At 41.1% G+C, this 25,732-nt stretch overlaps 1 protein-coding gene across 1 annotated transcript in view; it reads left to right on the forward strand.

The window, feature by feature from the left end:
- The window catches only part of KIAA1549L (KIAA1549 like), a 122,661-nt gene that overhangs the window by 83,117 nt on the left and 13,812 nt on the right, over positions 1–25,732 (forward strand). Inside the window, exons 14-17 of the mRNA XM_085063807.1 lie at positions 7,809–7,987; positions 9,570–9,787; positions 14,360–14,489; positions 19,586–19,933. Of these exons, the coding sequence (XP_084919933.1) occupies positions 7,809–7,987; positions 9,570–9,787; positions 14,360–14,489; positions 19,586–19,933 (875 nt within the window). The remainder of the gene's footprint in view (positions 1–7,808; positions 7,988–9,569; positions 9,788–14,359; positions 14,490–19,585; positions 19,934–25,732) is intronic.

Below are 25,732 nucleotides of genomic sequence, written 5' to 3' on the forward strand. Positions count from 1 at the left end.
AAAATTGTTAAGAACTCAGGTTTGGGGTTTTTTTGGGCTTTTCTTTTTTGTTTTGGTTTTTTTTTTTTTTTTGGTTTTTTTTTTTTTTTAAGAATTTACTAGCACATATCATCCTTCCTTCTGATCTGGACTGTAGTGCATTTCTAGCACATACACATGCTACTTAAATAAACCTCTGAATGTAGTATAAGGAAATACTGAATCTTTCTTTTAAATCTTAAAGTCATTAAATTTAGGAGAAACACGTTCATGAGACACCTCATCTGCAGAGCCCTCCTGGTAGAGACTTCAGCTCTTTCTGGAGGAAATCTCTTCAGCTGACTGCCATGACCCTAAAAAGGGTCACCTGGTCATCTGGCACAGATATGAAAGGGAATAAACACCTTGCTCCCTGGTAAAGAGATGGGAACTTTTGAGCTGTAGGCACATCTTTTAAGATGTGTTTAGGAGAGTTTCCTCAAACAACCCTTTCAGAACAGCTTCTGAGAAAGAGGATGTGGTCATGGGAGATGAAACTGCCTCCTCTTATCAGAATTATGGAGTTGACTTTGGAGTTTTGTAATCCCAAATGCCTATTGAAGTTGAAATTAAAAACCCCAAGAACTCAAGGCACCCATTACTTTCTCATCACAGAGCCTGCACTTTCCTGCGCTTTGTTCCTCCACGCTGTGATTATAAACACTGTTGTCATCTCTGAGAGTCTGATCTTCCTGCAGGGTTTTACCTTTATCCAGTGTGATTAGCAGCCACAGAAGGTGGTCTCTGGATTTCCTTCCTGTTGGAGAAGAAGCTGCTTTTCTCCCAGTTTGTCTGAGGCTGCTTAGGCTCGCCAGCCTCGCTGTTGGCTGGTGAATCTCACGTGTGTATTGGCAAAAGCAGCAGCAGATTTCTTTCTTTGTGAAGCAGCATCTTCAAACTGGAATGGATCCCTTGATGGTCACATGTTGGATTTGGGGACTCCAAGTCAGAATGGCTCATTAGTTGCCATAGTTACAGACCAATTTTAGATTCTATTTCTTGCTGACATTTAGTTACAGGGAGAAATGACAGCGCTGGATGTAACCTCAGTGCATAAATTCTGTATGGCTTGTATTAAAATTGACTCCAAATGGAGTGTGTCAGAGCTGTGAGTGAACAATGTGAAACCAGCACAGACTGACAGGCTTGGCTTCAGGACCTGATGTTTTGGAGGATCAGGAGAGCTCTCCAACTGAGCGTTACTCCTACAGGAAACACAAAATATCTACTTGAATCAAATAGTGATAAGCTTTTGTAAGATAACCGCATGGTTTTTCTTGAAGAACACTTTTTAGTATTTAAATGGAAAGTTTCCTTTCTAAAAGTCGATGAATTGTACTTCCATTTACTTTAGGCACTTAAAAAAAATTGAAACCTTTTAAAAAAAGTGCCCAGTTATATATCTTAGAGGACTGTACTTGGAACAAATCAGCCCACAGAAGTACCAGCAATTTCTGAGATGGGTTTGCAAGAGAGTAGAAAAGAAGAACAGGATGTTTCAGGATATTTCAGTTTCAGTATTTTCAGTGGTTCCACCTATCATTTTATCAGGCCAAACATCATTCAGCAAATGGCTGACCCCGCTCAGACCTAAGGAACTAAAGCAGCCTACAGTACAACCTTTCCTTTCACCAGCTCCTCACTAAATGAAGCCAGTGAAATTTATATGGGTTGTTTTTCCAACCTTTGAATGCTTGATCTTGCAACCTTCCCATTAACATCCTTGGAATACCGTGATTTCTTGTTTCTTTTTTTTAGAGAAAAACAAAAGTTTTTATTTGCTATCAATTCTTAATGAAACAGATGGTTCCCCAACTTTTGGGCCAAGAACTTGTGTAGCTGAGCTCAGATTTGTGTTTGAACTTCATCATCACAGAAGGACACTGTCACAGGTAGAGGTGTACAAGCAGCATTCCCAAACAGTCAAACTACTTTTTGTAAGAAACCTTCCCCAGCTGGACCAACTTCTCATTTTCCAATCATTTGGACATTGTCTTTGAAAACAGATCTAACATTTCAGAAGTCATTCTGTCAAGGCCCTCACTCTTTTTCAAAATATCAGTCTTATAATTTCCTTTGCCTGGGAAAACGCTGTCTGCAGGAGCAAGGTAGCAGGGGGAAAATTGTTTGTATTATTGGCTTAGCTAAAATCAAAGGGATTTCTGGATGTAACTCAGCCAAGCTATGATACACTGCCTCCTTTATTCTACAGAAGCGTGGGCCACTAGTTTTCACTCTGATGTGGTAGCTCAGCACCAGAGCCTGTTTTTCTGAATTTCTGAGCATTTCTCTGTGGTGACTCAAAAGAAAGTGAAATATGGCAACTTCAATGTAATCCAGTGGCAGTGATGTAGCAGCTTGGGCACAGAGTTAGCTGGGCAATCTGGTGAATCACAGCAAACATCCAGCACCCTTTTTCTGCCTTTTTGTGCTGGGTGAGGTACAAGACAGAGTGGAAAGGGCTGCTTCCAGCGGCCAGCTGGGACAGATCTCTGGAGGTTGGATCCAGCCAGAAAGGAGCCCTGACTGAGCATTGGAGCAGATGTGCAGATTTGAAATGAGATGATTCCCATTCATGATGCTTGTGTCTCTGTAAAGCTAAGAAAACAGAGTGATGGGAAGAAGTCATGGTATAGAGAAAAGAGCCTTCTCTTTTCATCCTGAAGCATTGGTTTCATTTGCCCCAGAAAGGGTGTTAAGTAGGGATTTGAAATGACTCTTCACTCCCTCACAGTAAATTCCTAGGCTTTTTGGAGTAATTTACTACATTTAACCACAGGGGGTAAAAAACCCCAGGAATAAACAAAATCCACCTGTTTAGCTGAAATGCTGTGCATTGGCACCAGTTGCTATTGAACCTCCCAGAAGCTTTACACATTGATTCCCTGTTTTTTGTCTCCCAAGATTTCAGCTTGTGTGACACAGATTAATTCTTTCCCATACTGTTTGCATTTCTTCCACTGTCCTTTTTTTTCTTGTTTATCTGCTTTCAATATTGAGAGCACTGTGATCCTGCTAGCATCCTGCTGATGACTGTGAACCTTTTTTTTCTTCAGACTTACTTAATACCACTTGTTTTTTTATTTTGTCCCTGTCTTTTTGATTGCTTTTCTCATGGCAAGGAAATACTGCATGCCATGTTGTGCCTGTTGCAGCAGATCTCTGAAGGATGCTGGATCTGCAAGTGGTCACACAATTAAATATTTCTTCATTCACATTTGCCTTCCTCTCTGGACGACCTTTACTCTGCCAGTAATTGAGTCTGACAGGAGTTTTCATCCAAGCAATAGTGTAAAGAGCATGTAGATGTTCACGCCATCAGATCCAGTGGCAGCCTGGGTGGCTGAGATTTTTCACTAATGTATCAGCACTGAAGAAGAGAAATGTACTGTTTTATTGTACAAACAGAAAACTATTTCTCCAAAGGTTTTTAAAACTCCTAGGGCACCACTTCCTTAAAGAATTGGCTTCTGTTGTAGGCTCTTATGACTTCCCTATCTTTTGTATATTCATCCTTGTCAGTTAAATAATTTTCTTTTAATTAGCAAACATTCCTACTTATTACTAAGTGTCAGCCAAGAAAAGGGGCTGATGGATTTCCTGCAAACATTATGAAATATGTGGTCTCTTTTTGAAAGACTTTGATTTTTAGAAAGATGAGGTAGATGTGGCTGAAGGAGAAGACATGACCACAGAGAGAGATCCTTGCTCCTGCTTATAAGGACAAGAAACCTTCATAGAAAGGGAACAAAACAAGCAGCTAAGGGAAAAGTACACAGTTTCATAGGAAACCTGCAAACACCAGTTTAGAGATCTCAAATACCCTGCTCATGTGGCTCCTGCTTCGGGATCCCAGGCAAACCCAGGACTGTAACACCTCAGGCACATCACCATGATGTTAGCAGATTTTACAGCTAAGGAAACACTGTCCAGGAGGAATCATGAACTGCTTCTGAAAAGATATTATTTATGCTGTTTGTGAAAGGTTTACTATTGCAGTGTCTCAGAGCTGGCTGTATTTTTGAAAGAGGGAATGTGTATACAAATGTTTTCTGTTACATTGCAGTATTTTATAGGGAGGTACTTCTGTCCTGAATAGATTCAGATACTGATGTTAGGAAACTTGTATTTTGTGTATAGACATATAAACTCCTTTGGAAACAGATGTTTTTTATTGCTAAGAGCTCATGTTAATACCTTTCAGTAGATGGTCATCTGACCAATAGAATGACTTGGATGGCATAGAAAATATCTAATTTTTTTTTCTATATATAGAGATTTTTCTCTAAAATGAAAATTAGTTCCCGATTATCAAATCACATTCAGGAGTCAGGATTTCTGTCTGAAATACTGATACCTCAGCTTTTTCCTAAAGAGCTGTTTTAGATATGTGGCATTGCTCTTTGTCAGACTGGAGGTATATTCTGTAGGTATGGTTACAGCATTTGTCTTCCCTTTATATAAAATAAATCCTTAAGGATTTTAATACTCTGTTGGGTGACAGAAGAAAAGGCAGAGCATGCCCACCTGCTTGCAAATGCTACCCAAGTTTGGCTTTATGCATTTTTCTCTATTGATGTCATTCTATTTCTGCGGACTTCCAAAATCTCTCAAATGGTTGCTTCTGAGCAGGACAGCATAAATCTTTGTCTCAAGTGTTTGGCTGGAAGGTGACCTGATTCACAGGTAATTTAAAGGCCCTTAATTTTATTTTTATTATATTTTTTAGGTGTAAGTATTCCAGTCCATTTTTTTCTCCATTCCAGCATATTTTGATGGAGGAGAGGGGAGGAAAGACAAAGTACAGGGAAAGAAAGGGGAGAGAAGAAACATTTTGTGGCCCTCATTGAAATCTTTGGTTGACAAAAGTATAAATTTTTTTTGACTCTGTATAGTTAACTAGATAAAAATAGAACACTTCACCTGTCTAATTGTTTTTCCGTCCTTCAGAGCTGCAGTTTCACAGCTCTTTTTCCATGGGACCAGCTGGTCACGAGTGGGTAGCACCACCTGCTGGCACTGCCGGCTGGAAGTAGCGCAGAGCAGCATGGAAATGTGAGGACAGCGTCCCTTGGCAGCCTGCATCCAGCAGATCTTGCGTGCTGGTAGCTGCAGGGCTGTGGAGATGCAGCTGCAGGGGTGTGGAGATGCAGCTGCAGGGCTGGTGCTGCTCCTCAAGAGCTCAGTGCCACCCTGCTCTTCACTGCCATTGCCACTCGACCCCAATAAATGATTGCTCTGGAGAGACTTTGTGTGCTGCAGTCACAGAAAGATTAGGAGGAGTAATTCAGTCAATGGATCATGTGGCATGAGATATCTAGCAGGAGATATTTCAGAGATGGGAAATTGCTGTTAAGTTTGAGTTGCATTTTGCTCTTTTCTGCTGCTGAGCTTGTAAGTCTCGCTCTGCTCACACAGACAGTGCAGGCACAAGTAGAACCACTCCAAAATAATGCTGGAACGCATCTGCTTGAAAACAGAAATTTAAAACATCAATTTTAAAACACATTGCTAATTACAATAAGATACTTATTGTGACTGAATATAAAGATTATGTGGGCAGTTTTCTGAAGTTTCCCATGCTGGCCAGTTGTGCAACCAGCTGAGATGCTGGGATGGGTGGACTGGCCCAGAGCAGGGATACACAGCAGAAACAACCACTTCAGGATTCCTCCCACGTTTCTCTGATCTTCCTTTGGTTTGTTTTTCAAAGTTTGGAGGTTGTTGTGGTTCAGTCATGTTATAAATGGTTGCTGTAAATTCTCTCGGGAAGAGACGGATAGGAGCAAATAATGAAATTCCCAGTGCTTGCTATGGTTCACTGCCAATACAGATTATAGCAGTGCACCAGTGACTGCAGACCACAGGCTCTCTTTATCACCTGCCAATGAAAAAGGGTCAATGGGAAAAACCTACATTTAGATTATAAATGACAGTTAATGAACAAATGCTAAGCTGAAGTGGAATGAAATTGCAATTTCTAGTCCCATTTGGCTCTCATTTCCATGCTGGTAGCCCTGCAGCAGGCGCAGGAGATGTGATCACTGTTGAGAGGGCTAATTCTGAGGGTGCTCTGAGGTGTTAGTGCTCCACATCAGAATTAGCTGTCAGCTGTGATTTCTATTCCCTTTACCCTTAATTTTTCTTTTCTTTAATGGGTCCTAGAGGAATTCTGTTTTATTAAGAAAAACTCACGGTTTCTGATCCTGAAATGAGGCCTGGGGGGACACCCCATGCATCTACAGCTAGCTGAGCTCTCTGTGGCTACTGGGTTTCAAAATTCCCCAGGGAAGAGCATCCATGCTTCACTTTTATATCAGTGCAACGTGAATGCCTCCCTGCTCATGTGTGGTCAGTGCCAGGCGAGGATCCCCTCATTCTCTGCCCTGCTGCTGGCTTGTCCTGGTGTCCTGGTGGTCCCTGGCAATCCTGGTTACTGTCACTTATCCTATTGCTCGTGAGCCACTCGCTCTGCTGAGCACACATCCACAGTGTCTGAACAACCCCAGGAGGGACAAGGGGATTCCAGACCCACTAAAGACTCCATCGTGTTTGGACAGTTCTGTGCAGCTGCAGGGACAATATTTAGTGACAGAGTGATTTAACCCATCTATTGCTCAAAAGCTCGAGTGGTGCCAACTCCACTCACACTGAGCACGGGCAGGAAGATAATGAGCTTCCTCAGAGGGTTCATATTTTATGTTACTGCTGTCAAATATTTTCTTAGCAAAATCATTGGCTGTCTAAACTGCTGAGTTGATACAAGTCCATTGTAATTTGTGCAGTGATTAAATATTAAACCAGAGTGTATTTTGAGAGGAAATAAATTTAGAGCAGACCACTTTGTTCTTTAGCAGAGGATCTCTGCTCCTGTCAGTTAGGAGATGGAGCAAACATTCTTCCCTCTAATAGCATAATTATTCAAAAATGTTTGCAAGGATCTCTTTGTAGAATCTGTGCTCATGCTTTAGTGTCATTCTTTCATTTCAAAATGTGGGTAAGAGGTTTCAGATTCAACAGCTGACAAGGTGATGCAGGTTTGCAAAGAAGATTTGGAGGAGAAAGTGCCCAATTGTATGTGGAAGAGTTATCCATTTATATAGAAATCTAAAACAAAAGATGCTTTGCTGTGCCATTTTATTTTAAAGATTTTCAGAAGCCTTTCTCTGGCTCTTAAGAAATTTTAACTGTTTAATTTTACAGACACTTCACATACTGCTTGCAGAGCAAAAAATTTACATTAGATACCATCAGTTTCTTAAGCCTTTTTAACACACAGCAGAAAATGCTTTTATTTTAATAAATGGTGCTTTTAGCATTAATAAATTTTGAAAAATAAACCTCCTTATTTTAGCAAATTTTGAATATGCCCTTGCTCTTGTAGTATAAGACAGAAAAAAAGCTGGTGTCTTGGGTTAGATCAGGTGTAGCTACTGATGCCTTGGCATGTGGACACATCTGTGTTTCCATGTGAAACCTAGGAAAACATGTACTTTAATTTTCATTGTCATTTTCGTATCATTTCCCATTTCATTCTTCTCCTTTTTCCCATCCTATTAGTGCAGATTGGAAATCAACCTTCCTTGGGGAAATGACAGATAATCCTTGGAACCCCTAATGTTTCCTGTGATCTAATGGGATGTTATTCCTGGTGTAAAGGTCTCCCAGGTCTGCACCTCGAGTGCACTGAGCACATCATTAATCCAAAGCGTGTGCTTGCTGAATTTCCCCTCAGGAAATGCAGCAGAAATGTCTATGTCTCTGTGCTGAACGAGTTTGCTGTGCTTTAGTGGCCGTGAGTGACGAAGAGGAAGGAGGGATTCTCTTTGACAACATCGCCAAGTCTGCCATCGACCCCTTTGACACCTCCTCGGGATCGGTGCAGCTCGTGGCCATCAAACCTGTGGCCCTCCCTGCTGTCCATGCTGCTTCAGAGAGGAGCCAGGAATCTGCCATCATTAATGGGGAGGTAAGGACTGGCTGATTATGTCTCCAGGGGTTTCCTTGGCTACAGCCACAAGTGGAATGATCTTAAGCCTGTTAGAGTTGAGGGCTGCTGGGAGCTTGTCACCTTTATGCTATATAAAGTTCCATTAGCGCTGTGTGCTCAGAGATCTGAGAATTTAAGATCTGCTCTTTCACAATGCACCTGTGAATATCTGCAACCTTACAAGAGGCAATTTTCTATATTCCTACCCTCCCAATGTCCTTCTCTCCTATCACATTTTAAAAAATGAGTAAGGAAGGCAGAGAGCAAAATAAGATCTTTTCCTGCAGGAATTCTCTGGCTAGGTATGGAAATATATATAGATCATCTGCATGCCAAGCTGATCTTCCTATACTGAGCAATATATCTCATCCAGAGTGAGCAGGGATGCAATGGGACCATGGCCTTATTCTGCACTCCAGCCAGTGCACAGAGGGTGCAGCTGTTTAGAAGGAAAAAGTGGGGTGGCACAAATGTCTGATCCAGAAGCTGGCCAAAAAACATGCTTTGACTCCAACACTAATATTCATGTTTTGATGTAAATTTAATCAAGACTGGTCCATTTAGAAAGGGCTGAGGCTTTTATAAAGTTGTTAAACAGGATGGGAACCAGACACAGAGGTGCTTTGTTTACAAACTCACAGTGCAACAGTCATTTAAACAGCTAAAAACAGCTTAAAGGCAGCAGGGAGGGCTGCTGCAGGAACACAGTAAAAGACAGTGTCATCAGAGTTCCCATGTGGGCCTGGATTACAGCAGCATGTTGTGTTCCATTTCTTACTTGTATTTTAATTCCTGATGTGCCAAGTAGCTTCCAAACTTGGAGAAAGGCTTATTTAGATGTCATCATCTCTTTTCTGTAAGGCAGCAGGGTGACACTCCTGGTGCTGTGTGTGCCTTTGTACACACACTTGCTGTAGTTTGTGAGAAGACTGTGGAATTTGGAAGCACAAAGCCCAGGTAAATTCCTGATTTCCAAGTAATGTGCAATTTGAAGAAGGAGGGAAATTTTCTCAATACTTAGGAGCAACCATGGGACTGGGCTGTACCAGGACAGAGCAAACAACCTTTTTTTAAAGGATCCTCTATGACAGGAGCCCATGGCACATTTGTAAAAAAGCATGTAAATAAAAGAAACACTTGATGACATTTCACTGGAATTCTTCCCCAGCCAGCAGTGGTGACTTATCCAAGGTTTTGTGTAGTCAGGGGCGATGTCTCTGTACCCCAGCAGAGTTTTGATGGGTGAGCTGTGCCCATGGTGCCCAGAAGCACACGCGGTGTTGGGTCACGCCAGCTGGCTAACACCACCAGTGTTTTTCCTCAGTGGGTGTATCTGAGTCACTGTTGTAATGGTACACAGTTTTTTAAGGCTAAAATTATTTAACCATCTGCCAAGCCATAAAAATGCAGCGACTCTGTTCACTTGCAGTTCCTTGCTGCTTGCAGATGGCATGGTGTGGTACGGAGAGATGACACATGCAGCGCATCAAACACACGCTGACAGTATCCTTTGGAGTTAGCCAGCCCACCAGCGGCCTTGAAACATCTTCTTGCCTTTTAGGTGAACAAGGCTTTGAAGCAGAAGTCTGATATAGAGCACTACCGCAACAAGCTGCGCCTGAAAGCCAAGAGGAAAGGGTACTATGATTTCCCACAGGTTGAGAATAACAAGGCACTGACAGACAGAAAAAGGATGTATGAGAAAAACCAGAAAGAGCTTGACCACATTTTGGATCCGGATGCAGATATCTCATCTCCATTTGCTGAGCCTAAGAACAGGTGAGAGTTTTTATGTGCAGTTCTTCATCTGGGAGGAGAGTTGATGTCCTGGGAGGCAGAGGGGCTGTTTTAATGAGCCAGCTGTTTGTTTTATGGTCACTTGTCCCTTCTGCTTTACGAAGAAAATCCATACAACCCATAGAAAGCATGTCCTCTGGTAAAGCTGTAGTGTGGTTAAAAACAAACAAATGCAAAGAAAAGAAATAAGGGAAGGGACTGTTGCAAGTTCTTGTGAGTCATTCTCAAAGGTAAACAGAAAAAGTGGTAGGAATGTTACTGGTGATACTTAGAGCAGACTTTACGCAGGAAGTTAGCAACTGAATTTGTTCTTTTTCAAAATTCAGTGGTGTTACTATTTTGTCATTATTTTAACCTAAATATAACTATTGCAGTAGTCATGAGATAACAGAATTGTCCATGTAAATCCTGCAGGGATAGTATCTGTAAGGTGTTGTGTGTGCCTGTTATTGGTGATCTTCCAGTGCCTTTAACAGAGAAATTCATAAGTTGCTCATCTGTCACATGAAGCTGGCTTATTGCATAACATTACTAATGTTTGATTAACACTTCACACCAGTGGCACTCATCTCCCCATTTTAGAAGTGAGGGGGGAGTGCAGGTGCTGCCTGTGCCTGAGCCTCTGCCGGGGGTGAGTGGGTGCTCTGTTGCTGGTGCTCTCTGAAACACAAACTGGCACATTGGGAAGAGGAGATCACACCAGTCCTACCCCAGGAACGGCACAGTGTGCAGATTCCTCTTCCTTGGAAGTTCTGGAAGTGGGAAGGATTATAAGAAAGTGTGTTTGCCATTGCACCCTGCACAGGAGGGCTCTGGTTCCTGTTGTTATTAGGGACAAACGTCAGCTGATCCATGAGAGAAAAAGGGGTACTGAAGCACCTCTGCTCTGGAACTGGCTCTCATGCCTGGAGGTGCAATCTTGCATCCCAGCTCCTGGAAAATTCAGGCCAAAATTTTCCTAAGAGAGTAAATTGACTGCGATCAAAGCATCACTGGTGACAAAGGCATTGCACACTGCAACTTCAGCAATTACCCTCGAGGCACAGAGATGAAAAAGACTGTAATGGGACTTAGAGATGCAGTGTTTGCTAGGACTATGGGCAAAAGCTGTGATCAGATGAATTTCTATAGGTCTAGAGTTCAGTGCTGAGGGATACTGCCCTGGAAGACCTGTTTGCCAGGCTGCACTGGTCAGTGAAAAGGTGCTGACTCAGCTGTGTATCATGTTGTTGCTGGATGTCCTGGGGCACCATTTCCTTGTGCAGATTACAATTTATTGTGCACTGAAAAGGTAAGAAATGGAACCTTCCCTACATGGGGGCTCTGCCCTGCACACTCTGTCCAGGAGGCACAGACAGAGCACTGGGACCACTTGTTGAGGAATACATTTAATCCAGAGAGCTGGAAAGTTCCCTTAACACCTTGGTGTGGCTGTGTGCTGTACCGACAGTGACTGATCGAGGCATTAATTTGGATGTTCATTCTGTGTCACACAGCTCATAGGAAATGTTTAAAACATTTTACCGAAGCTTTAACACAGCCATGTGCTTTTTGTTAAACACACTGGTGCTTGTTTGTTCACGTGCCCATGTGTGGGAAGATTCCATACACTTTTCCTGCGTGTTTTCCAGTGTGCTGTGTAAAACTGTCACAGTCTGTTTGAGACAGTGATCCCTGGCATGATATAAACTGCTGGGAGGCAGGTAAACCGCTGGGGAGGAACGATTCCAATGTGTAGCTGAAGCAGAAAAGGCTGGCTGCTGGATTTACTTGTTAAATATATTATCTGTATCCCTCCATGGGAAGAGAGAACCATTTCTGATGCACTTTCTGTCAAGACACAGAACACTTAAAGAACTTTACAGATGCTGCAGGTGTTTCCAAACAAACCAGTTCTGAATTCTGTGCTAAAATTTCCATACTAAGGCCTGGAGCTGGACTTGATAGGCTGCAACACACATGACAATTACTGGCCTTATTTTTCTAACAAAAATAAGACGGCTAAAATGGCACACTGCTGGAGGAAAACCTTGAAAAATACTACAAGCTAATGTGGGGTTTGGTTATTGATAAATGAATCAATACAGTTATATTTCCATAATGAAATAAAATTGCTTTAAAAGCAATCTAGGTAAGCATACAATTGAAAAAATTATTTCTAACTTCTTCTCTTTTGAATCATTGTTACAGCAATCAAAATTTGAAAAATTGTAATTTTTAAAATTATGTCACTAAAAAGTAAGTTAAAGATTTCAAAATTTCTAGGGAAATGATATATTCCACTCTTCTCTGTTTTGTGTATGTTCCTCTAACTTCAGCCACATTAATACAGCACTTCCAAAACATATTAGAAAATAGAGATGCAGTTGATTACTCAATATTGCCTTTATATTTCAGATTATTTTAAAATTGTATTTGAAAGTGATTTACAAAGCATTGCTGCTAAATGATTTGATGTTTTCCAGAACAAAGGGCTTTGTGCTCTAGGTACCTTTCAGCCATCAGTACCACAATGCTATGTTTTAAAACATTCTAGCTGTGTTCCCAGAAGGCACTTCCTAACCCCTTTGAATACCAGTTGTTCCTGTTCATACCTCCTTTCTCATTAGTAAAACTCCCTTAAATGAGGTAATTGGCAATCTCAAGGTAATTTTTAAGAGCCTACTGATGATTTGCACTATTCTTGGACTTTCTTTAATGGTTTGTAATCAGGTCAAGAATCTGCATGTTTTAGAGCTGTATATTTGAATCCATCAGAAAATATATCAAAACTGCCACAACTAAGTATTTATGGAACGACTGTAAAGCATATGAAATTTTAGAGACCTTTGATGTTAAAAGATGGTCATATCTGATTAGCTTGGGCATAACCCTGTTTTCTGGTAATATCAATGGTATAGTCAGAGAAAGACAGCATAGGAAGAAATAGTTTATTCAATATTATTTTTATAGTGGAAACTTATTCAAAAAGCTCTGCTTGTCATCTGCTTTGGCAGTGCATTTGGGACTTTTTTGATTTGTGATCAAAGGTCACACAGAAGTTTTTGAAAGTTGCTTTAAAACCAAGTACAAGCCTGAGTAATTTATTTAATCAGAAGCGTGAAATCGGTATTTTTTTGTCCTACCTTTTATCCTGTCTGATCATGTAAATGTCCTACTTTCTGGATTTCTGCAAACCAGTTTCTGCTGCTCTAATCTGTCAAGGCAAAAAGTGCTGTTAACAAGAACTGGAATAACTGAAGAATTATTTATCAGTGAATTAATTTGGACTGTCGTGTCTGTTCATTTCATTGATGGTTCTTGAGATGTTAAACCATGAAGTGACTTGAAAGTGTGAATTCAGACATAACAGTGCAACTTGACTTACTTCACTATGAGCACTGCCAGGTCCCCTGCATAAAATAAGCAACACAGAGACATGTTAGATGACCTGATGTAATTGTAATATTCTGAATGGAGTAATTGCACAAGGCAGAAATATAGCATGGCTAGGAAAAGATAACTCTGTCAGACTCTAAGAGTGTAATTACTGTGTTAATAAATGATGCTGGCATGCCAATGTTTGATTTGTTACTGATCTACAGAAGGAGCAATGCTTCTCTGGAATGTGCAACAAAATGAGTAATGGCCAGATAGACTATGAGAACAAGTACTCATAAACTCTTCTGGTTTAGAAGTAGCCTTCTTAAAAGATGCAGCTCGATGAAGCGTAAAGGTGCTGTATCACCATTTGGCAAACACTCCTGCAGATATGTACAGATATGTTCTGCATTCCATACAGAGATGCTGCATTTGTTTTTGCATAACCAGTAACAAGCGCAGAAATGGTTTTGCTGGAGGGATTACAGGGTATTTTGGATGTTCAGTTTTATTCTGCCTTTCTCTTGCATTTGCTTCCCTTTGCTTAGGGGCACCCAGTGGTGGAAGGTCAATGCCCAGGGGTGAGCAGCACTTTTTCCCAGTGCTGCTCAGGGCTGTGCTGGAAGCAGCTGAATCCCAGGAAGCACAGCTCTCTGAGAAAGCTGTGGCCAGTTACCAAACTGGCTATTTAAAAACAGCATCTTGCAAGCAGTTTCCTCCCACCACTGTGTCTCTTCCCATTCCCTTTCCTGGATGTTTGTTTCAGTGGAGTATTTTTCTGCTTCTCTCTCATTGCTCAGGTTCAGCTACAAAAAATCTCTACTTCCCATCTGTTTGTGTGGGAGATCTTGGTTTTTTTTTATATGTCTTTTTTTTTTTTAAATGGATTTGAATAATATCAGCTGAAGTTGAAAGGGTCCTGATACCTTCTTGGGGCATAATTCATCTGATAAGCTCCCACATCCAATGCCCATGTCTTGTACGTAACTTTATTTTCCTTAGCTGTAAGAAAAACTAGTAATCTCTTAATAATGTTACTGCTTTCTAGCACTCCGTATATTAAAAAAGAATATCCTGTAAGAAAGTGGAATTTTTATGAACCTCATAATATAAGAATAAAGGTAAGTATTGAAAACTGCTGCCTGTCATCAATTTTTCTTTCCTTTTACTGTTTTCTTGTTTCATGTTTTGTAGGCAGCCACTGAAGAACTCGGTGTACAGGAGCAGGCAGTCTCTGAACAGTCCCAGCCCAGGAGAAACGGAGATGGATCTGCTGGTGACTCGAGAAAGGCCTAGACGTGGGATCCGTAACAGTGGATACGATGTAAGTTTATTGGATACAGCCAGTGGAATCTGCTCAGCAAAGGCTTAACTTGCTCCTAAATCAAGGAAACTACTGAGAACCCACAAGCCAGACAGCCAGGAGATATTTAATGCTAGAGGAGTTTATGTGCACTCAGCATCCTGAAAAAAGCTCAGGTTCTTTCATGTACTTTATCACTCAACATCATTTTACAGTCTGAAATGCAAAGAGTTTGCCCTAAACCCCATTATTTGCCAAAGTATTAAATCTTGAATGTAGATAGTTCTTCTAAGTGTGTGGCCACTTGACAGTGAGCTTTTCTCATTGCAATTAAAATCCTCTGTTTGTTCTGAAAAGCAGCCTGAAGCTGCTCTCTCCATTCAGAAGAATGAACAACCAGCTTCTGGGATTTTCACCTAAGTCCCAATGTCAGTGTTTTGTGGAAATCCCCTAGGGATAGGTGTCCTCTTGCTCCCATCAGAGCTGGGAGAGTTTTGTGTAGGTAAATGTCAAACCCAGCCAGAGTTTGCTTTATGGTCCAAGGAGTGCATGCAGCCAGCACAAGGCAGGAGTTGTCTTGTGCAGTCTGAACAAACACTGGGTGCGAGCTGACACTGCGTGAACCCAGGGGGAGGATTAAAAATAGCCCCACACTAGGGCAATGTTGAATTTTTCAATCCTTTGTCACGTGTACAAACTTCTGGAGCTCAGCCAGCCCAGAAGATCAGTCCCTAGAGAAGGTCTAAACCATTCTGGAAAACAAGGAAGTTCACCTGTGGTTGCCCATCTTCTAAACATTGTAGAAGAAATATATATTTTTTTTGGGGGGGGGAGTGGTTTCATTGTCAACCCTGTCTCTGCCAGGAATGTGTTTTTAGCAAGGTGAAAGAAAGCACCAAGGTTGGGGAATGCATTCAGGAAAGTTTAAATCTTTTACAAAATTCTTCAGGACATGTTGAAATTGTCAGATTTCTGAAATGATTTTCTGCATTTGGACACTTCCCTTCAGACTGCAGGAGTCATGTGGGGCCGTGTGAGTGGGCTGACTGGTACACTGCTTTCTGAGGAATTAGGATACTAATACTATGCTAATAAAAGGTAGTTTTTCACAGGGGATATTTTCCTGAAATCACTGTTGAAAACATCCTGGGAGCAGGCATGGCAGCAGATTTTTAAAATATATTTCAATATATTGTGTATACTGTATATAAAATGTATTTTAAAATAAATTTGTTAAAAACCTTAAAAATAGATTAATGAGCTTATGCAAATTCTGGTGTGTCCTCAGAGTAATTATAAACTCTGAGATGTGTGCACATCACAGAAAGAACTGCTTTTGCCTTCCCTTTGAGGCTGCAGTCGGGCGACCTGTCCCTGGCACAGTGTTTCACTGATAAGTTACATAAACCCCCTTTGCCCAATGCACTGCAGACTCACTGCAGTGCACCTCTTCCAGCTCTGAATGCATTTCCCGTCTGAAAGCACAGAAATGCCACCAGGAAAATGGGACAGGATATTGAAATTTAGCTGCCAAGCCTCAGCCTGCAGCGTGGGCTGGTCCCTCGCTCCTGCTTGAGGCTCCTCAGAGCTGTGCTGAGTGTCTGACAGGCTCTGTCTCCCAGGATACCCACGGGTGGGCACTGAGGGCTGGATTTGTGCAGGGAATTCTTGGATCTCACCAGGGGTGCAGCAAAACACCTCTGTAAATGTGACCTCTGAGAAATGGGGTGAGAAAGGGCTATGGGAAAGGGCTGGTTTGAGTGCTGACTCTTGTGCCCTTGCTGTTTGATGCAGTAACACCTGGTACCGATTTTGACATCCAATTTGTCATATTAAATGTTCCAGCCTTCTCAGACTCCTGCTAACCTCTTCCTCCCAGCGTGTTATTTAGCAGCAAGTCCTGCCAAAGAATAGTGAAATTTACATTTTATAAGCAGTGCCAAATAATTAAATTTATGAATCAAACAGTTTGTATTACCTTCATGTCATGAGACTTTCTTTCCAGCATAAAAAATAAGGTTTTTTTTTTAGCTGTTACCAGTACACCCAGGTTATGTGCAGAGGTTTATCTTCCCAACAATAATAATCCTAAATTTTTAAAGAAAAGAGATTGAGATCTCCCAGATTCTCTAAGAAAGCTCCTTAAGAATTGCTAAACTCATGTGCACAACCATAAAGTTTCCCTTCAATAACAAATTTCTAAATGGTTTTCTAAAATACTTCGTTCATACTTTTCCAAAAATACTTCATTCTCTATAATTATTTTTGTGATATTTCTCTGAATTATGGTTCTGTTTCTCAGAGCTAAAAACTGGTAAGGGTATGAGGATAATGTTATAATATTCTATATTTGTCCACATGGAATATGTAGCTTTTTGTATTATTTTGGAGTGCATGTTCTACTGTTTGATGTTTCCAGTATATTATTTGCCTTTATAGTGTCTTTTATAAATGAATTACTATTGAACAGTACCTCGCTTTCAATTTTAAAGAATCCCAACAGGGTTCATCATTATCACTTTCACCCAGGAATTAGATTAAGGAGACTTTATTAATATGTTTATTATTTTCAACTTGTTCATGAACAACTGTGCATGGAGTAAATTCCACAATGAAAGACTCTAGAACCTCTAGACTGCAAATGAGCTTTAAACCTGAGCAGAAAATATTTAGTCTTGTTTTGGTATATTATATATAATATACCAAAACAAGACTATAATTATAATAAACAAGACTATAATTATAATAATCTTTATATTATTATATGTGTCTGAGAGATCAGTATCCAAAATAATTTGGATCAGTATCCAAAATCCAAAAATAATTTGGCTCAGTATCCAAAATAATTCACTGGCATAAGTTTTCTGATATACCTAAATTAACGCAATGCATCCAAAACCTTATAGATTAATGGTCAGATAAAGAATTTTACTGATATATTTGCAGCAGCAGAATTGTTCCAGAGGTGCATAAAATCTGTCTGTCACTGCAGGATTTTGTTTGCCTTCTTGATGTAACTCTAGTGCCTTCTGTTATACAATAACTGTGTAAGATTTTTTTCTAACAGTTGCATTTAATGTGTAGTGGCCTCTATTTATGATAATTATGTGTTTGAGTTGGTAGGATAGCAAATGGTATACCTCAGAAAGTGATAGGATGAATTGAAATAAATTTTAAAATATGAGGAAAAGAAATGATTATTACTCTCCTCCAAAATCTTCATGTCAGCTTTTATATTGATAAATCAAAGCTGCCTTAATGCTGGCCGCTAATATGCATCTTGTAAACATGTGATGTATTTCAAACATTCTGTAGAGGTCTAATGGCTTCACTGGTGAGTTGTAGTAGAAAACCTGATTTATTTCAGCCTTGGGTACTAATAGGTCTGCTGTGGGATTCCACTCACATTTTTACAGGCATGAGCAAATAGAAGAGCCATGGTTATTAATCACCCAGTCAGGACATTATGATTTCACAGGCTCTTTGGCTGCACTTATACAAACTACCATTGCATTTTATAGTCAGACTTCCAAAACATGCCTGATTTTTATTTATTGTAGCAACACAAACAACAGTGGAATCAATACGAAGGAATAAAATTAAGGGAAAGTATTTAGTTCAAGATTTCCTACAAACTTTTTCCATTAAAGATAATTTTGTGCAGTTACATTCTCCCTCCCCCAGTCTGATGTGTATACCATTTAGAAAGCCTGGATTTGAGTTTGTGGTTCTGAATTTAGATAATATACTATATAACCACAGCTATATAAATTATGATTAAATTCTAATATGCAAATGATTAATTGTTATCTTAATTTCCCTTCCTGCTGTATTTTCATGAAATACAAAATATAGCTGTACTTAAAGCAGAGAAGGTAAATTAATATTTTACTTAGATTTTTTGTCAGTTTTCACTAGCAGTGTAACTCTTTTCTGAGTGACTGAGAACAGAAGAAGAAAACCAGTTTGATATTTCCCTCTGAAAAGGCAGAAATACGTATTATGATTGTCCTGTAGCTAAAGCTTGGGGGCAGAGCTGCTAATCTATTCAGGTGTAGAAAAGCACTATTAAATGGGGAAAATGTATACCACACTAGGAGCTACAGAACACTCAAATGATCAGGACAGTGCTGGAATTTTTAATAAGAACATCCTGTTGTATTCTTTTATTTATGGCTATTTTAAACACTAGCACAGTTCTAACCATACACTATATATAGAACAGGTACATATCCTATTGCTCAACCCAGTTATCCTGGCGTAGTCAATGCATTTTACTAATATTTAAAGAACTATAAGCCATCAGTTCCTGGTTTAAAATATATGTTTTTAAAACCCTGGGCTGTAAAACTGATTGTACAAAATACAGATGAAATGTGGTATTTCACCGTCAACTTCTTACAATGTGATGATTGTTTTCTGTCATGGAGTTACAGCCAAAAAAATCAGGGAGCTGATTTCTGTTTGTACTTATCTGTGCAGAAGGAATCACCCTAGGAGTAACCCATGAAGTGAAGCTGCCCAAGCACCTTCTGTTCATTGGAATGTGTGCTTCATTGCCCACTCCCAGGGATGTTAACTTTGCATAAATATCTCTGTATCTCCTGTTTGGGGCTGGGTAGGACACCTGAGCTGGGCCAGGGTGTTCTCTGCAAGGCGCAGGACTGAGTTTGTGGTGTCATTTTTAGGGAGTTCAGAAAAACTCCTGAACTTTAGTTCTTTGGAAATCTTAATGTGAGAGGATGAACAATGGAATTTCAGTCTCGCTAGCTGTAATAAGCTGTCCCTTGTAAGGGGTCCTTCACAGTGACAGCACTATTTAGGGAACCATTCTCTTCCTGGCACAGTTGCACTCCCATTGATACCACAACTAAGACAAGAATTCAGACGTTAATTCTAATTGTTTTTAAGTGAGTCACTGACAATTTAATCTGCTACAGAGTGTCCCTGCCACTTTTCCTGGCAAACAATGCAGAACATAAAAGGCTATTATACTCTCTTGCGTCATGTAGTTTCCAATATTTCTCCACGCTGTCACAATTCCTCACTTTGTACATGTTACAGCACAAATATTGTCTTGTACAGCTTTTCACACATACTTTTATTCCTCCCAACAGACCGAGCCTGAACTTATAGAGGAAACAAACGTCGACCGTGTCAACGAGCCGCGGAACTACAGCCGGGCCCGCCAGGCCAAGGGCCACTCGGAGACATCGACACTGAGCTCGCAGCCCTCCATCGACGAGGTGCGCCAGCAGATGCACATGCTGCTGGAGGAGGCCTTCAGCCTGGCCTCTGCTGGCCACGGGGGCCAGGCCAGGCAGGACGCCTACGGCTCGGCCCCTCACCTGCCCTACTCCGAGGTGGTGACCAGTGCCCCGGGCACCATGAGCCGGCCGCGGGCCGGAGTGCAGTGGGTGCCCACCTACAGGCCAGAGGTGTACCAGTACAGCCTGCCAAGGCCCGTAAGTGCAGCGCCTCTTTACTACTCTGTGATATCAGAAAGGTGTTTCTGCTCCGAGTCGTGTTTTCTTCAAAGCAGTGCCATTTACGTGCTTAAAACCAGATGCTCAGAGCAAATAATTATGTGTAGTGTGGTGCATATGGATAGGATGGGAGGACGGGTGAGTGATTCGACCTCTGCTTTAGCAGCAAGGTTGTCTTGTCTCAGTTGTACTAAGAATTGAAAGAATAGAACTTCTCTTTAGTAGTCTGGAATATCAGAAAGGTGTTTCTAGTCTGAGTCATGTTTTCTTCAAAGCAGTGCCATTTACATGCTTAAAACCAGATGCTCAGAGCAAATAAGTGTGTGTAGTGTGGTGTATGTGTATAGGATGGGAGGATGGGTGAGCCACACACATACACTATGAAAGACTCAGTTTCTGTTTCAGCAGCAAGGTTGTCTTGTCTAAATTTTACTAAGAATTGGAAGAGTAGGCTGCACTAAGCTCCAGGCTATTTAACAGATCCAAAACTTGTTTGGATGTCTCCTTCTATTCAGTGAATGCATATTGGGAAGCAATGTGGTTTTATGGAATAACCATGTTGGCGGCTGGGTGTGGAGCACCAACACTTCTGCATCACTGGAGAGGCTTGTCACTGAAGAGTAACCTGAAATGTGGGCTGGTATTGGCAATCTTGCACTTACAGCCATTGGCTTGGGACTCTAGAGAAGATTTAATTCCACGGGTCTCTAGGCTGACCTTATAACTCAGTTTGTCCTTCATTTTCTAGCCTCAAGCAGCTAACATGTCCTTACCTCACAGAAGTAATACACGAATTAAGAACTGAAACCCATGGATGGAAATTGTTAATGGAGTTTTGTAGGTGTCTAGACAGCAGTCACACTAACACTGTGCACACCCTCATGTGTGAAACTGCCCCTGAATTCCCACATATGGAAATGTGAAACTCAACAACGTATTTTTTTATACGTCAGATACAAATCTAAACCAGACCAGTGTAAAAAGTTGTTAATTTTAAGGCTTTTTTTGGTCAGATTTAAAAAAAAAAAAGAAGTGAAAAATGTATTTCAAATTGAGTCCCTTACTCTGCCTAGAATAAGAAGAAAATGCAGAAAAATGTCCTCAGTTCAAAATAACCATTACTATGACTTCCTTCCATGACAATAAAAAATACATTCAGGGATTGTGCTTCTGAACTATTTTGAACATATTTGAAAGCCAGTGGCACTGCCTGAAAAGGTTCTGGTTGGTGCTATTAAATCATGCTAAAGGTTATTTCTGGCACTTTGAAATTGGTCTGATGAAATTCGTACAGCATATAATCATATTTTACGGTTAGAATTTGATTAAAAGCTTAAGAGACAGCTAATGGGGAGTCAAATTACCTCAACACTTCAAAGAATCTTTCTAAAATTAAATAAAAAATACTATATGGTGAGAGGTTTTTAAAAAATGTAATAGCCATAGTTTTTATGGTGAATGATTTTCTGTTTTTTTTCTGAGACTTATTAGTCTCCTAAATCATCTGTGTTTGGGATTTTTAATCATTTGCTTGTCTTTCTAGCATTCTGAAAACAGTGTTAAATTCCCTGGGGATAGTTGATTGCCACAGATTAGGATAGGCACAGACTGCTGGGCCTTGGACAAGGGCTGGTAATTCATAGTTTTCTGCATATCAGATTCATGAATATGTACTGTGCTTTAATCACCTCATTTTCTGGTTTATTCTCATGGGGATGGAGGTTTGTAATTGCAAATATCCCCAACTTTGGGGATGAGAGGTACCTGTGCACTGGGATGTTTGTTACCTCAGCAAACCAAGAATTAGTTATTTTTGCCGTGCCTTAAAATTCAATTCTTAGTGACAATTAAAAGTCAACATCAACAATGCTGTTACAATTCAAAATACTGAGCACTTTGAAAAAGAAAATTTCATCTTTGAAAATTCAAGAGCTTTTTGCCTGCTTAAATGGAACAAGTGCTGAGGGGTCCAAAACCACTCTTCAGTTCTGTGTTTCTTCAGGTGTCCCCCAACTTGTGGATCTTTAATTTTTTGTAGTCAACTTCTTGGTTAGTCCCACCATCAAAGATTTCTGTTTCTCTCCAGGGTGTGCACACATCTTCTTTTTCCTTTTCAGTTCTCTTCTCCCTTTTGAGGCCTTCTGTGTGTTTTTTATTTGTTTGGTTGGGTTTTTCTGTACTTGCTGACATTAATACCCAAATCATCTGTAGCTGTTGTGAGGGAATGCCAGCCTGCCCATTGGGTGACCTGTGAGAACAGGATTCCTCCACATGGGGCTCACACCTTCTCCTGGCAGAGAAATGCCAGTGAAATGCAAACTCTCCCTGTTGTTCTGGAGCCTACAAAAATGTGATGAGTAACACTTGGCTGAGCCCTTGGCATCCAGCTGGTGTGCTGTGACTGGTGGATGGAGTTAAAGAGCTGAGCATGGGACACAAGCCTGATCACCAGAGCTGTGCCTTGGTTTGGAAATTTGCTCAGCTGAGTCAAGCAGAGAGCTGAGACCAGGGGACAAAATGCTCCCCATTACAAGGCTGGACCAGTTCCCATCTGTCCTCTTCAGTCTGGAGTGAGAGTAACAGAGCTCTGGGTTCCAAGGTGAGACCCAGCACCATAAACAGGCTGCACTTACAGCCTGAGTGACTGGTAAAGTATCTACCTCCTCACAGCTCCCCTTCATTTAACCGAGGTAAAGTGGGAGTATTTTACCAAAATTCAGCCACTTTCAGTAACTGCTGCTTAGTATCAAACAGGACAGCTATCAAGGCAAAGCCAAATCAATAGGTTTGCATTATTCCTGGATTGCAATTTAATAATCAAATAAGTTAAATTGTTCAATGAATAAACAAAGAAACTGGCCTTTAAATTCCTATGGCGAGATTTAAGGAGACAGATATTTCTGTAATTAGAAGGCAACACAGAATACTTTCACCCAAGACCAATCTGTAAGTGGGAGGTGGTAAAAATATTTGAATATTGCAGCTAGGGAAATGTAGCATTAAAACTAACTGCAAAATTTCTGCTTTAGCCTATAGTTATTGTGTGCTGGCCTGTTGTTATGATTCAAATATTAAGGTTCTTTGGAAATACCTCTGCCCGAATTAAGGTGCAAATGAGACCATATGCCAGTCAATTGTATGGGTTTTATTTGATAGTAAATATGAGAGAGAGAGGGAGGAAAAGAGAGAAAAGGAGAAGTAAGAAAAGAGGTGGGGGGGACAGAAAGAGGGAGAAAGGAAATATCACCATCCGTGGATCCCAACGATGTCACGTTGATCCTCTCCAGCTGGCCTTCTTGGTGGGGATGGTCCCCTCAAAAAGCACAGAATGCCATGGGTTAATATACACTCAGGCCAGGGGCAATGTCCAGGCATGTCCCCCCAGGGGAGGGGCAGTCTCTTGCAGCAGACCCTGCTTGCATCACCTGCAGTCCTGTGGTGCCAGGCCTAGCACTCTGGGGGGTCTGTGATGGATTGTGACTCCCCCTCAAATGCCTCTCACGTGAAAGTCCCGTGGATGTGGCCTGTGGGGTTGGGGGTTCCACAGCTGGGCCAGTTTGTGTCAACCTGGCTTCTGTGAGCTGTACTCTGCCCCCACCCCAAACTCAGCCAGGGATGATTCTCAGCACAGCTGGTGGCTTTGCCTTTGTGTATGCATACCTTTCCCTCAGCTTGAGATGATTGAACAATAGGTTTCCCTTTACCTAATCTCAGTAGTTTGACTCAGTCGAAAGTCCTAGTCCAGGTATCTTCAGGGAGGCTTCTTTGATTATAGCTTCTTCATACACTTTTTGTTATAATGAACAAAACTTTATATCAATGTTTGAGGCATGAACTGTTTCAGTCTCTGACACCTGTGGATACAGGCTGAGAGTGTTAGGATTGTTCTGCCTGGAGAAGAGAAGGCTCCAGGGAGATCTCAGAGCACCTTCCAGTACCTAAAGGAGCTACAAGAGAGCTGGAGAGGCACTTTTTACAAGTGCAGGGAGTGACAGGACAGTAAGGGATGACTTTAAACTGACAGAGGGCAGGGTTAGATTGGATATGGGTAAGGAATTCTTTACTGTGAGGGTGGAGAGGCACTGGCACAGGTTGCCCAGAGAAGCTGTGGGTGCCCCATCCCTGGAAGTGTTCAGGGCCAGGCTGAACAGGGCTTGGAGGAACCTGGTCTCATGGAAGGTGTCTCTGCCCATGGCAGGGGGGTTGGACCGAGATAATCTTTAAGGTTCCTTCCAACCCAAACCATTCTATGATTTATCTTTTCTTTCCTCCATCCTGACAGGTGGCACCTTAGATTTTGTGGGTTGTAGAATGGTGCAAGTGTCTACTCATGGCTGGACTTTATCCTCCAGAGGGTTTATTGTTCTGGGCCTAAAGGCTGTTAAAATGCACTTCCTACTTTCTAAAATTATTTATTGGTTTGCTTTTTAAGTTGTCAGTGTTTTAGCCACAATAGACTACTTCACTGGCATTTCTTTCTGAAAGGGTGGCATGGGGTCTGCGCTCTGCTACCTGTGCAGTCTGTCCTGGATCTCAAGTGTGATTACTTCTGCCAGTGATTTTAATAGTCTTTGTATTACACAAGTTTTCTTTTTACTACAAAATAGAGTTTGGAACCCATGCAGAATGTTTTTCTTCTTAAGATTTTTTTGGCTTTGGTGATTTTTGGGCTGTTTGTTTGTTTGTTTTTGTTTGGTTGGGGTTTTTCTTGGCAAAAGAACAAGAGGTTCTTTTAAAAGGATTAATACATTTTGAAGAGTAAAAATAGGCAAATCTGTGAAATCAGCTGGGTGGTGTTTTATCTTTATTTTTTTCTCTGACTGGATTCACAATGGTGAAGTGACTTTAATTCTGCAATCATGCCAGTTAGCCAAGAACCTAAGAGCTCATAAAAATCTATAACAGCCCTCTGTAGTAAAACTTTGGTTTTGTTTAGCTTCTGAATGCATTCTTCCCATTTATACGTTGTCTGCAGGAGAGCACTGATGCCCCAACCCACTGGAGAAATTCTAGAAATTTGACTGGATTTGCCTCCCACAACCATCTAGGTGTGTGTGGCAGCTCAGGAAACTGAGGGATGATTCCTGTCCCCTCTGGACAGACTCTTCCTCAGTGTGGTGTAGCAGATCTTTTTACAGGATTTTTCCCTTAAACAGGATTCTCACTGCCAAGCTATTAGCAAAATATTGCCACTCACTCAAAATTGTTCATCTCCCGTGTAAGCAGCAAAATAAAGGCTTAGATTTTCTATTTTGCTTTTTCCCCCGAAATTTTCAGTGCAAGTTGCAGGATATTTGTGAACTGCGATCCCTTAAAATTCCTCCTTTGATGTCCATTTTCCAAAGCACAACACATATGAGAAAACCCAGATCTACCTCTGAGTCTCTGCTTACCCTGCTAAACAGTGTCTGGAGTCACTTTGCACTCCAAAACATTATCTCCTGTGCTGTTCCTTTAAAACAGGGGGAATAAAAAGGATTTCATACTTGGCACAAATGCATGCTGAGAGCAAGATGTGGGATGAAAGGCTTGTGGAGCCAGAAGGGAGTGTTCAGTCAGCCTGTGAGAGCACTGCCAGCGTTTGAGATGCAGACGAGGCATTGCAGACCATTGCACTTCCAGCACTATTAGGAGAAGTATAATTGAGGTTTTCTTTGATGCGAATAACATTTGTTTTTCCCTTACAGTTCTTTCATTAAAAATCAGTGTTCCCAACCCCTGGCTAAAAAATGTACAACTGCCTTTTTAGATTTTTGTTTTTCCCCACCTAAATGTAGA

Source organism: Lichenostomus cassidix, chromosome 5 (genome assembly GCF_008360975.1).
Source record: "Lichenostomus cassidix isolate B80296 chromosome 5, HeHo_3.0, whole genome shotgun sequence".
NCBI lineage: Eukaryota > Metazoa > Chordata > Aves > Passeriformes > Meliphagidae > Lichenostomus > Lichenostomus cassidix.